We start from the raw sequence: 14,615 nt of genomic DNA on the forward strand, positions 1-14,615 counted from the left end.
TGAAAAACTATTTATTGCAATATACTTTTGGTTGTGTTTACAATGTGCACCTATTTCTGGAATCAATAAATTACGAATGTGCCAATGGTAAGCGTCAAATCGGAGATTATTTACTTACTTATAGGCCAACAAGAGACACACCTTTGAAAACCTTCTTGTAATTAGCATTTATCCCATGGTGTGCAGAGAGTGGAATAAATACATATCAGACAGAGTAAAGATCTACTTCGGTCACTCCAAAGCATGCAGATTTGTGGTTTTAAGGTTCATTTGCCATTTTCACAACAACATTCTAAACTCGTCTATTGCTTTGTTTCTATATAGCCAACAGGAAACGGACTTGATCGCTGGCCATGAATAATACATTTTATGACCCTTTTATATTGATCTGTTCTGTTTTCGTTTGCGGTGTGAAAATTTGTTGCAAAGTTACTTGAAGGAGTAACTTGGGAAAACAAAAAAATTCAGCCAATCACAGAGATTTTCATTTGCTTTATTGGCAAAAAAGAAAAAAAAAAAAGTTCTCCAGCTGTTATCCAGAATAATGTACTATTTTGTGATTCCAAATTTTCAAGTGTACTGATTCCACAAGTTTCTTAGAGGATGAAAAAAATTTACCCGTTATCAACCATTCCTTTCTAACCTGTGATAGAAAGGTTGAAGATGTAAGTAAATTTATTATATGCTTTCATTAGTCTACATGATGGACCATTCACAAATTATGAATGATCCATGATGTCGGCAATCGCAAAAACTGTACAGTTCTAAAACTAATATATATTACTTGTTGCTGAAGATTTATATATTTATTCATTTATTTATTTATTTATTATTTTTTTACTTTCTTTGCATTTTGTTACAATCTGACAAAACGATTTTTAATTTTGTTACTCTGCACTTTTTTTTTGCTGAAAATTTGTTTTAGGATCATTTACAGATCAGAGAAAGATATATTATATTTCTTCAACTCTAAGATGCACTTTTTCCCCTATAAACGTCTCTAAAAACGGAGTGCGTATTAGAATTGGTGGCATCTTACAATCTCAGTTTTTTTTTTAATTTTCCCGTGCTTTGCACACGGCACTACACATTTTGTTTTTACACAGAAACCTGCCTCCAAGTTTGAACGTTATCACATTCTCCAATTCCATTGGAGAATAAAGTGGCGTAGGTGAGTTCACTCACTTTCGAGATGTGAAGCCACCGTTATTTCATTACAGTGGAGCTCACTCAGCGAAAACTAGGAAGTTTTGTTTGTATCTTTGAAAGACGTAAGAAGTGGAGCTATGTATTTCGTTCATTTTGATCCCTTATTGCACATTAAAATGTTGTCAAAAAGACTGCACTATGAAGCCACATCGAAATGAAAAGTTAATTGTGTATGCAAAAGAACATGGAAATAGAGCTGCAGGTGGACATTTTGACATTAGTGAAGTAAATGTTCGTCGTTGGAGAAATGATCATGATTCAACATTTTTGTGCGAAGCAACAACCAAGTGCTTTACAAGGCCTAAGAAAGGAAGATTTCCACAAGTCGATGAAGCTGTGATATGTTTTGTAATGGAGACATGTGCAAAATGATTACCCATCACTTGACAAGCCATGCAATTGAAAGCCAGAGAAATTGCCCAGTCCCTCGGAATAGAGAAAATTATTTTTAAATGCAGTCGCGGCTGGTGTGACAGACTCATGCATTGTAGTGGATTATCATTAAGGAGAACATCTATCTGTCAAAAAATTCCTGCAAACTTTCAACAGAAGCTGATTAACTTTCAACAACAGGTGATGAAATTAAGGAAAAAAAGAAGCTAGGAGTCCAGTCAATTTGGAAATGCTGATGAAACCCCGATCTTCTTCGATATGCCCCGAAATTACATCGTCAATGCTAAAGAAATCAAGATTATAAGCACAAGCTATGAAAAGCAGCGTATCTCTGTGATGCTATGCATCACCACTGAGGGTCGAAAGTTGCCACCATATTTAATTTTAAATCGAAAAACCATACCGAAGAATGAAGTTTTCCCCAAAGATGTTATTGTGTGTGCACAAAAAAATGGATGGATGGATGTTGGCAGAGCTTACAGAAGGCTGGCTAAACGTTGTGTGGAATAGACATCCAACCCACCTAGCATGCTAGTTAGTACTTAATGCATTTCGTGGACATTTGTCCGAATGAGTCAAAAATAAAATCGTGCAAAAACATGGTGACTTGGTTGTGATTCCTGGTGACATGACTAGCCAACTGCAGCCACTTGATGTTTCAGTCAACAAACCACTTAAGGATTACTTGAGAAAGGAATATGAATCCTGGCTGTTGACTGACAACCTTCCGCTGACCCCTTTTGGAAAAATTAAGAAAAGTGGTGGCATCAAAATAGGCAGAATGGTTATCAACAGCTTGGAAAGTAATCCCAGAAAGAATAGTGCAGCACTCATTTAAAAAATGTTGGATCACCAATGCTCTCGATGGCTCAGAAGACGATATATTATGGGATAATGAAGATAACGATGGTTCAGAAGAATCAGACTCTGAATATGAAGTAGACTCTGATATTGATTATGCAGATATCGATGGTTTAGAAGATTCAGAAGGAAGTGATGAATAACATAGCTAAAGATACTATTGTTATTAGTAAACCGAATTCTAATAAAAATATTTGTTAGATATATTTTAGCGTTTTATTTATTTATTTATTTTTTTTAGAACCAAAGCTTTTTTTTCTGTTGGTGGTGCTTTAATTAAGGTACGTCTTAGAATTGAAGAAATACGGTAATATGAATTTCAAAAATTTATTTTTCTTGTCTACACTTTTTTTTTTTCTCTTTTTGCTCTCGGTGAATAGAGAAGTATGCATTGATTTGCTTTATGTGTGGAATGCAATGCCAACTTTGTAGAGATTCTGTAAGAAGTGATTTTATTATTCCATGCAAGTGAATTTATTATTCCATGCAAATGATTTTATTATTCCATGCAAGTGAATTTATTATTCCATGCAAATGATTTTATTATTCCATGCAAGTGAATTTATTATTCCAGTTTTCCCAAGTTTACATGGACCATTCACAAATTATGAATGGTCCATGGAGTCAGCGATCATCAAACGTACAGTTTGTGATACTAATTACATGTTACTCATTTCTGTAGATTTATTTACTTTTTTTTTTACTATTCTTTGCATTTTGTCTGTGTGGGTAGCACAGTAGTATCATCACCACCCTTTCCACACCTGGTGGAAATGACCCCAGTCTGAATCCTGTCGATGATGTGGGAACTTTTATGGGCTTTTTCGCTCCGTGACTGAGTTAGTCGGTCTGAGGCATAGATTGCAAGGTTTTTCCCCCTTTTTCCTGGATCCTGGGATTTTTCGTCCAGCAAAGCATGCAAATTGACCAGAGAACACATACAATTTACAGCCACAATATGGGTAGTTGGATTAACATTCCGGGTGACCCTAATAAATAGTTTTTTTATTCTTTGTATTTTGTTTCAATTTGCCAGAACGATTTGTAATTTTATTACTCTGATGTCAGTAATTTTTTTTATTGAAAATTTGTTGCTGGATCATTTAAAGATCAGAGAAAGATATTATAATATGAATTTCCACCAATCACTGAGAACTCTTCAACTTCCTTTCTTTGAAATTTCACTTTCTGCAGTCTACTCTCCTAATATAGAGGGTCTCTTTGTGCTGGTTCAATTTTCAAAGTACTGGAGTATCGTGCCCAAAACGTAGATACAGTAACTTAAATCATTTCCGGATGCAAACCACTGTTCTGAATAGGTTTAAGGGAGTGTTAACGAAAACGATGACTAAATATGGGTATGTATTTAAAGACTATGATATGGGTTTAAATTAATTTAAACCCATATCATATTATGCCTTGTGCATTTAGTCTTTAAATACAGTAGCATTCTGTTCACCATTTGGCATCTCTCATATTGTGGAATTAACATCATAAATGTGATGGCATGTTTGCATTATCAGGGTACCTGCCCACTGAGAATAAATAACAGTAGCCTACAAGAGTTATTTATTCGAAATAGTGCAATACCTGGTATTTCGTTGAAAAGGTGCCACAATATGAAATAAAATTAAACAATGCCTTTACACTACATATGTAATTAACTTTATGGGTAAACTATGGTGTATCTACACCGATATTATATAAACTATAGTGTGTAATTTTATCCCTTTGTGAAAATGAGCAAAAAATAGATTCAGCATTTTTGTGATCAATGGATCAAAGATGCTAAATATTTGATATTTAGAATTAGATGGTGATTATTTAAAACATTTTGGTAAATATTGTAAATGCATGCTGACAGCCAAATTAAGTGATATTGAAAGGCATCTCATATCGTAATACAAATGAAGCATGAGAAAGCCGAAGAGACCTTTAATTTTTAGCATCAGAGAGTTTTTTTTTTTTTTTTTTGTTAGTTGTTGGCAGATCAGCTTCTGTGGCCATAATGCATTTCCCAAGGTTTTTGCACTACTCTGATCCAAGCCCAAGGCGGGATTCAAACCCGCGATCTTTGGGTTGCCAGGATCAGAGTATTGCCGTTCAAGAAAATTGGCAATACAGAAGTTGCAAAGGCAGAAAGTAGCATTGCATTGTTCATAACTATGCATTAAGGGTAGTAGCACTACACGTAAGAAAATTTACACGTAACAGCTATAGCACTACATGTAAGAAAATTTTTACTAATTCGCCCGTTGCCTTATAATTTCTGTTTAGAATGGGATGAAAAAAAAGAGAGAATACAATTCCGAAGTTTTTTTTCTTCACCGGGAGCAATATGAGCTCTTCTATTACTACACTAATGGATACAACAGCATCAACATGCAGCCCATCTATTGATATAGATGTAAAAAACAAAACAAATAAACTTAAAAACCAAACCAAATAATTAATATTATTGTTATTATTACCAATATCAAAAATTTCTGTTATTTTTAACAGTTAAGAAAAATGTATGTATTGCTATGTACGTAGCATTATAAATGCACCCTTTGATGAGCATGAAATGCTATTAAACTTAAAATTTACTCAGTAGAGGGGGAGCCTCTTAAAAGTTATAGCTTAGCAGCCAAACAATCTTAAATCCAGCCCTGTTTCTGCCTCAAAACATTTATTTTTTGTATTAATAGCATCAAGGTTAATTTCAATCTATGAATTTCTATATTAAAAAAAAAAAAAAAAAAAGTTCATACATACCAAGATAATGTCTGCATATAAATGATGTTTAAAGTATTATGGGCAATGCCAAATTCAGGACGGCCTACCCATTTAAAACAATACCGATAAATAAGTCCATGTAGCAGCTCTCCAATAACAGTATATATCACCAAAACAAACAGAAAGTCTATTAAAAGAAAACGGTATAATTCTTCACCTAGATAAGTTTCCCAGCACTATAAATAGAAAGACACCTTTAAGTTTCTTTTAATTGTAAAGTATTCTTATGTTTCATACTAATTATTAAGATCATCAAGGGATTTGAATGCCATTATTATTATTATTATTATTATTATTATTATTATTCATTTTCCACTTTTATTTTTCGCAATTGCTTATTATTAATATTATAATCATTCTACATGGTATTATTATTAATTTATCATTCCACAACCTGCTTGTTTTTTACTATGAATTTAATTGCGGGTATTTCTTATGAATTTTTGTATTAAATATAACTTAACAGTATGTGTATTATATAACTAAAGTAGCAAATAATTCATAAAAAAATTTAAAAAGTGCAAAAACTTTATCAGGAGGTTATGTAGTAGTAGTGGCATGTGATGCAAGAAAGCAAGTGTATGAGCATATGCAGCATCAGCCAAAAAAAAAAAAAAATTCACACTACCATTCCCTCTAAATGATTCTCTAGTTCCTCCTTAAATTTATTTAACCTATCAACTTCCACAACGACAGATGGAAGTTTGTTCCAGCAATTAACCACCCACTGGCTAAAGGCAAATTTCCACACATCCATTCTACATCTGTCTTTTCTTAATTTGAATTTATGCCCTCTTAGGTTCATAATCTGAACAAGTGGAAGGATCCCTTCAGAATTCAGCATGCTTAACCCATTCAAGGCCTTATACACCTCGATCAGATTACTGCGCAGGTGCCTAGTCTCTAGCCACTGCAGTTTGCAGAACTTAAGTCTCTCTTGGTAAGAGGATCCCTTCATTCCCCTCACCAATCTTGTTGCCTTTCTCTGTACTCACTCAAGCAAATCGACATCCTTCCTAAAATGAGGCCTCCAGACCTGTATGCAGTACTCAAGGCGTGGCCTGACCATTGCTTTATACAGAGGGATAATCACCTCCTTTTCCCTGCTAGCAAAATTCCTATATATCATTGACAAAACTCCATGACCTGCCCTGGCAGCCTGTCTGCATTGCTCAGAAAACTTCATATCTGCCTGCACAATTACTCCCAGGTCTTTTTCATTTTCTACCACCTTAAGTGTAGTACCACACAGTTGGTACGTTTCTTTGGGGTTACTTCTACCCATATGCAGTACTTTGCATTTGTCAAGGTTAAACTTCAGTTGCCACTTCTTAGCCCATCTGCCCAAATTATCTAGATCCTGTTGCAGTAGCACACTGCCATTACTGTCATTAACAACCCTGCCAACCTTTGTAACATCTGCAAACTTCAACACACTAAGCCTGATATACCTTCAACAATATCATTGATAAATATACAAAACAACAGTGGACCCAACACCAAACCCTGTGGGACTCCACTAATAACATTAGTCCACAATGAGCAGCACCCATTGATTACCACCCTCTGTCTTCTCCCACTCAACCATCCTTTTATCCATTGTAGCAATTTACCCTTAATACCATTCTGCTACAATTTGTACAGTAGTCTTCCATGCGCAACAGTGTCAAAGATTTCCTGAAATCCAAGTAAATGATATCAAAATAATTTTTTGCTTCCAGTTCCTTTGTAACCATATCATAATAACCAATCAAATTTGTCAGACAAGACTTTCCCTTAACAAACCCATGCTCTGTCTGAATTATTGCTGCAGTCTTGTCTAGATGATCCTGCAATGCATCTTTAACCAGTGGCTCCATTATTTTACCCGGAACAGAAGTTAAACTAACTGGTCTGTAATTACTCATGTCACTCTTCGACCCCCCCCCCATTTGTGAATTGGGGATACATTTGCAAATGTCTACAATTATAAGGCCAAATTTCACTTCGGCTACAGACAAGAACCCCTCCCCCCCAACAAAGCTTTGTCAAAACAAAGAAAATTACAATGACGGTGTTACTGATATAAAAAAATAAGCAAAATCAGAATAATCTGGTCCTTGAGGCTGTCACAGACATTCTCTAAGGTATCACAAGCCGGACTTGCTACGTGGGGGTCTAAAACACTGATGGAACTGATATTTAGGTGACACTTGAGTCAAGTGTCACCTGACCAAATTTTGGCAAAGTCCAGTCATTCTGCAACAACCAAATCCTCTGCTTGCACCTTCATGATGGTGGGACTGTCAGTAACCACGGGCAAAACCCATATGTCACCTAGTATACTAGAGGTGGCCACCCACGTGTCAACCAATGTAAGCCGGGATCGAAGTGTGGCTTCAACACAACACAACACAACACAACACCACACAGAGGAATGCCGGCCCTTTGCTAACAAACAATACTAGGTGGTAGATGACTCTCATCAACCAGTGCCTTACTACCCTTTGCTCAACGTAGGTTTGAAGTTGTGAAGTCTATTATTAGTCGGCAGAGCAAAGCTCTGCCAACCTTCCGATCTCTTCTATCATGTAGTATGATCACTGTCCTTTGAGGTAATGATGGGGGATCATGGCGAGATCTTCTCTTCCCTACATTTTTAGGTTACAGCTCTAAAATGGTGTCTGAAGGTCAGCCACTAGATAGTCCACTGGACCACACCTATTGGTAACTCTCTAGGAGGCATCTGGATCAGGTAGTATATACTCTTTCTGCCTCTGCTCTGCCAGATAGTGACTAAAGGGAGTATGAGTAGTGTACATGCAGGGGTACTGCTGAGGCCACATTACGTCAAGCAGCTGGGTATATTCTTGCTGTGCATGTACACCATATCCAAAAATTTCATTACTTCATACATGTCCTCCCCACCTCTTCTTACTACTGGATACATCATGAATAGTCAAACTAATAGAACAAACTTATCTGCAAAAAGATTTAAACCCCCCAAGCACTTCCTCATTCCTTTCACAAATATATGTGGTGTCAGTTCCAATACAAATCTCAATGATGCCCATTTCCATTTAGTCTGACAAGTCCAATTTACCTTTTCTGACAGAATACCAATTATCAGTTGATTCAATCAGTTCTTATCTCAGTTGTCCAATTATTTGCTGCACAATTTCTTTCACTTGGAAGTTGGTACCTGTTCATATGTCTGCTCTGATAGTCCCTGTCAGAGATCCAGTAATTGGAACCTCCTCTTTTCAATCTTCAAGAAACAAATGTAAGTGGGAGCTCTTCAGGTCTCAGATAAGAATAGTCAAGTACATACCGTTCTAGTTGAAGGTGATTTAGTTTTATTGGGAGACTCTATTGTCAGGGGAATGAGTAATATTTTGTGTAACAAAGATAGGTGGAACAGAACCAGGGTGTGTTTGCCAGGAGCAACAATTGGTGATGTTATCAACAGACTGTCAGATTTTAAGGGGGTAAAGATTATTTGTGTGGCAACTAATGACATTAAGGAATTTTAGACAACCTGACCACTTATTGGATAAATATAAACCATGCTTAAAAAATTGCGCAAGTTGGGTCAGAATGTGTCTGCAAGTCTGCCTAGAAACGATAGGCCGGCTGCCTTGTGGATAAACTCAAAAATTAAATTAAATGTGGGAAATTTATATCAGCATGGCCTGCACTTGTAATTAGAAAGAATAAATTTTATAGAGACAGTATTCATTTCAATAAAGGGGCTCAACAAATTTTGCCAGTGTCAGTGAGACTACCTAAGGGTTCAGGGAAACTGCTAGTAAGGGAGAGAGAGAGAAGGGTAATATAAATCCACGTTTATCTGATGATATGGGTTAAAGTAATGCTTGCACTCACCCTCACCTCATAAATGCTTCTTTGTTGCAGTAGCAGTCGATGTTAGCAAGATATCCTGAAGGTAGCAACATTTCAAATGAGCAGGATGATAAAGATAGGGAAACAAGCCCAAATAACTACAAAGGGTGTGCAGATTCTTTCAAATTTAATCCTAACTCACGACTTTTTCCTAACATTGCCCTGTACTTTTTAAGTACGTCCTTAGATCTCCTACTCATTACATCATTAGTGCCCACATGTACAACAATATCACCTTTCATGCTCTTCAAAGATGATATCTGCTCTACAATGTCATCCACTTTTGCCACTGGCAGACATTCCCTGGGTCTATTCGACCTATCATTTTTGCACAATATATTTCCAGTTTCCCTGACAATATGGTCACCGACAATAACTATCTTCTGTGGGACTAGTGCATTCTACCTTGGGGATTGCCACTGTTTTGCTTGATACACAAGTTCTGGCACTGAGTTGGACTGACATTTATATATTTAATACAGAAGCCATTTTCTTTTGTCAGTCAGTGAATGATAGGCTTAACTGATCGGGGGGTGCCTCCGTAGCCAGGTGGGAAGGAGCAGCAGCAGTGCGTAGCACACGCTCCTTGATTAGACCGGGGTTCGAGCCCGTCACCACCAAAAACGGAGGATGTGGAAAGGTCAAGGAATGACCACCGCATATCCCGGAGCAATATGGCCTTAGTTGCTAATGCTCCTAAAAACCAAATAACAAACAAACTAACTGATCGGGCTGGAAGTGGTCTCAAATTGAAGTTACTTCTTCCTATGTGTGCCCAAAGTTGTTAAAATTTTAAAATTGCAAATAGTTTTATTTTACAGAATGGGGCCAGTTTTATACTACAAACGAGAATAGTTCAACATTCACTTTATAGATGGAGCCGCAGGAAGATGTTAACTGTTAAACAAAGTTGCCTAAGTTGATAAGGCATTTTTTTTATTAACAATTTACACTTTAACTATTTAAATGATTAACAATTTGCACTTTCACACAATAGTGTCCTTTGTTCCAAAAAAATTAAAATAATAATAATAAAACTCTGCTACCAATTGCAAAATTGCCTACCTTAAAAGAAAGAATCAATCGTTAGGATTCCACTGCACTGCTCGCTCACTATATGTTCCCACGTTGTGCACACAAGCTCATACACTCATTACCATTCTTTAAATTTAATATGTTTAAAACGTTCAGAAGTCATTTTATTGTTATCAACTTTGAGTTTTTGTTTTTTTGTTTTTTCAGGTGAGTAATAATTTAAGGATTTAGAATTATGTCACAGTCAGGAAGATGCGTTTGCCACTATGCTACTGTGATTGGAAGTGTTGAACATACCTTGCAGCGAGGATACATGCCTTTTTGTATTTCTGAAAATGTATTCAGGATCAGTGTGAAATGGTGAAATAAAAGGAAATTTATAAGTTTCCTCAGATACAAGAAATGACAAAGGATTTAATGTGTACTGGCTTAACTGCTTATGACAAAACATGCACTACATTTCTTTAGAACAGCTAGAGAAAACTTTAAATTTGCATACTAATGAGGGAACAAAATTTAAAAGAGAAATTCAGATATGCATTAGTTTCAGGTCTGTGGCTGAGAATTTTTTAGAGAACAATAAAGATCAGAACTACCAGACTACAGTTGAAAATACGATAGCAAACTTCAAGAAGTTGGGCTGCAACATGATTGTCACGATGCATTTTTACACTTCCACATTTGGAAGTGTAAGCAAAGAACAGGGTGAGAGGTTTAAATAGGACATTAAACAATGGAGGTGAGGTACCAGGGGAGTTGAAACGTCAACATCAGGGCTGATATTTGCTGGATACTGTACAGTAGAAGCATCTGCAAGAAAATGAAAGAAACAAAACACTAATAATGAAAGTTGGATGGAGTTTTCAAAGTGAAAGGTGAGTTTTAAGTGTACTTTTTAATATTCTGCCCATTTCAGTAGTATTTTATAGAGATGACAATGAACTGTTCAAAAATTTTCAGAAAAATATCAGGCAATAAAAACTGTTCTATCAATTGCAAAATGTTCGCAACGGGTACAGATAGAATACAGCTATTTGCATAGATAATTAGGTTTTTAGTGCACTTTTTAACATTCTGCCCTTTTCAGCAGTATTTTATTGAGATGACAACAAATCGTCCAAAAATTTTCGGAAAAAATATCAGGCAATAAAAACTGTGCTAACAATTGCAAGATTTTGCCAAATGCGCTAAGGTAGGCAGTCTTACCGCGTGTAGATTTGACTCCATCCGATTTGACTTTGCCGTTCTTATTTAAGAGATGGCAGTTTCCTATTCGGCTGGCTATAAATAAAAGGCACGGGCAAACATTAATAGAGTTGGAATTTTGCTTACTAACATGTATTTAGTCACGGCAATGTCTCAGGTCAGATCACTCCAGCATGTTAAGATAAGGTTACCAGAAGGGCAGAAGAATATAAAAAATGTCGTTTTCAAAGAAATATTATAGAGACTGTGCTACATTTTATATATGTGAAATTGTTATGCAACATGCACATTTTGAATAATCGAAAAGATTGGATGAAATGAAAGAAAATTCATGTTTCCTCAGATACAAAAAATGAGAAAGGATTTGATGTGTACTGGCTTACCTGCTCATGACAAAACACTGACTACATTTCTTTAGGACAACTAGAGAAAACTCTGCTACCAATTGCAAAATTTTCGCAATGGGTACTGCTAGTTTTATTGATATTTTTGAGTTGCTGCTTCATGTGTGTGTGTTAATATATAAAAATACCCAATATATTTGAATTTTTTCTCTGTTTTCCAGATTTCATAAATGCAATCTGTTTGTCCATTTGACCCAAATGGACAAACAGATTTGGGCAGACCACGTCTCAATAAGCCATTTGAGAGTGACTAATTTTTGGTCACTCTCAAAGCACCTTATGGGCATCACTTTGAGCATCTTATGGGATTCAGTATATAAAATCATATTCAGCAGTTGAGATAGCCAGCTTTGACACTGGATAGTAAGACAGGTGTACTGAATGTCAGGATGATGTGTGTGTGGCAGTAACATCATTATCATACCTGATCATGATGCATTTGGCTTGAATAACTTTTTGGCTTTTCAGTTCTTAGACTTCATCTTCTGGGCCTTTAATCAAGTCTCACTCTGCAATTACCCCTTTGAAGGTATTTAACATTGCATGTGGGGTAACCTGTATTAGTATTCCACCAAAGGTTGATAATTTTAGCAAAGTCTCAGAATGTTCACAACTTGCAGTTTTGACTAATAAATTGCCATATCCGAGTCTTTTCATCATTTTGGGTGAACCTGTCACATTTTCTAAGCATTTCTGTGTAAAAGAAATTGATATAGATTATTCATAAATTTATATATTTGTCAGATAGAGAATGAAAAATAAACAATGATAGGAAATCCTATTGTATGTCTGTACAATCTTTTTGACTGTGATGTGTCATGGTCAGTATCACTGACAGTGCATGATGAGCATGTAGACAGCTGGAAAAAGTTAGGCAGTTTTTTTTTTATTTTTATTAAAACCACAAACACAAGAGGGATTAGAACCTATAGTACTTAGATGGAGAACATGAAAGAAGGTATTTGTTGACATTAGACTTCTGTAGACTGTAATTTTCAGGAAATATGTATTATGAAGGAAGGTTGTTCCAGAAAACAGCAGTTTAATAAATAAACAAGGAAGATGAAAAGTTGGTTCTATGAGTTTGAAGTTGGACAGTAAATATATGTTGGCTGGTGGCAGTATGTGTTCAGACTGTTTTGAAAGAGAGAGAGAGCTAGAATTATAGAAGCCAATTCTGCTGACGAGGCTAGTGGGAGCCAGACGTGTTCAAAGCCGCTAAGTGGATTTTCTTATTTATTGATCTGAAATTATTCTTTTTCAAAAACTTTTGATTTAAATTTAGTAGTATAGCATTGTCTTGTGATTTTCTGATTAATCTGGTGTATTTATTCTTTACTCGGCCTTGTAATTGCATAAAAGTATTGGTAAGGGTATCAAATCCATGTGTTACAAGTTGCAGCTGCACTGAGCGAGAAGTTTTTTTAGCCATATTTAGCCGCTTTATTGACCAATTGTTACATCAAATTATTTTCTATAAGTAGCTTATAGACCTAGTCAGGATTGTTAGTTTATTCTGAATTGAGACAGTGAGATTTGGAAGTTAATTAATACTAAAGTGTCCGTAGATTTACCGTTAGTAACTTGCTGCCTTTGTTATATGATAAAACGTATATCCCGAACTAGATAGCATTAGTATAGTATATTATATAATATAATATTTTCAATTAATCAGTAAAATCTATTAATTTTGTTAAACTTGGCTTTCAATTAAACTGTACTTTTAACTAAATACATATAACGACTTAGATTACAAACGTAACATAATTAATTAATACATAACTTGATACGGAAGTTATATAAAGGGAACTCGTAGATGATACTTGATTTTGAAAAATATATATAGCGTTATAACTGTGTCGGGATACAAGTTTAGGGTTAAAATTTTGTACTGAAATTGAAATTTTATTGAAATTAAATTGAAATCATGACTCAGACCAGAGCAGCAAAGCAAAAGGCTCAAGCTAATGGGAGTGCTGTGGCTCAGAGAACTGAGGAGGGCAGCTGACCTCTGAATCACAGCCTTTTAAAATGCACTGCTTGCATGATGTTTGTGGAGCAATCAGGTACAGGACATGATATTGCCATGGGGGATGTCTTTGTGTGTGTGTGTGCATGATGCAAGGAGTGTAATGAAATCAGGTGACAACTCAGTGTTCTTATGGGCCTATATGACAGCTTGAAGGACAAGGTGGATGCCCTCGAAGGATCTAAATTGAGGCGTCCATCAAGCTCTCAGCTCCCCACACCAATGCCAGAGCTTGCACTTGGTCATCATGCAACACAGCGGCAACCCTCAAGGCAGAATGCGCTGGTCCAGCAGGAACTAGTAGTTGTTGGTGACTGTATCATCAGGGAAACGGGAAACATCCTTTGTAAAAAGGATAGGCAGAACAGGACTAAGGTATGTCTGACAGGGGCAAAGGTTGATGATGTTGTAGAGTGGTACCATCTTTTAAGGGCACAAAAGGTGATATAGTTGTACACGTTGGCATTAATGATATTAAGAGTAGGAGACCAGCAGAATTACTTAACAAGTGCAGGTCACTGTTGAAAAAAAGTTGTGAATTAGGGTTGAATTTGAAAGTGTCTGCAATTCTGCCCAGACACGATAGAAGGGAGTATATGATAAGAGCTGTGTGGTGCCTCCGTAGCCAGGTGGGCAGGAGCAGCAGTGCGTAGCACACGCTTCTTGATAAGACCGAGGTTCGAGCCCATGACCACCAAATATGGAGGATGCGGAAAGGTCAGGGAATGACCACCACATATCTCCGGAGCAATACTGCCTTAGTTGCTTATGCTCCTAAAAACCAAATAACAAACAACAAGAGCCTTGTTGATCAATTC

General features: G+C 36.3%; 1 protein-coding gene across 1 annotated transcript in view; it reads right to left on the reverse strand.

The window, feature by feature from the left end:
* The window catches only part of LOC150083079 (transmembrane channel-like protein 6), a 238,024-nt gene that overhangs the window by 123,639 nt on the left and 99,770 nt on the right, over nucleotides 1–14,615 (reverse strand). The window contains exon 6 of the mRNA XM_090378383.1: nucleotides 5,221–5,417. Within this exon, the coding sequence (XP_090234509.1) occupies nucleotides 5,221–5,417 (197 nt within the window). The remainder of the gene's footprint in view (nucleotides 1–5,220; nucleotides 5,418–14,615) is intronic.

This window comes from Mastigoproctus giganteus, chromosome 7, assembly GCF_048544385.1.
Source record: "Mastigoproctus giganteus isolate SK-2022 chromosome 7, ASM4854438v1, whole genome shotgun sequence".
Lineage (NCBI taxonomy): Eukaryota > Metazoa > Arthropoda > Arachnida > Uropygi > Thelyphonidae > Mastigoproctus > Mastigoproctus giganteus.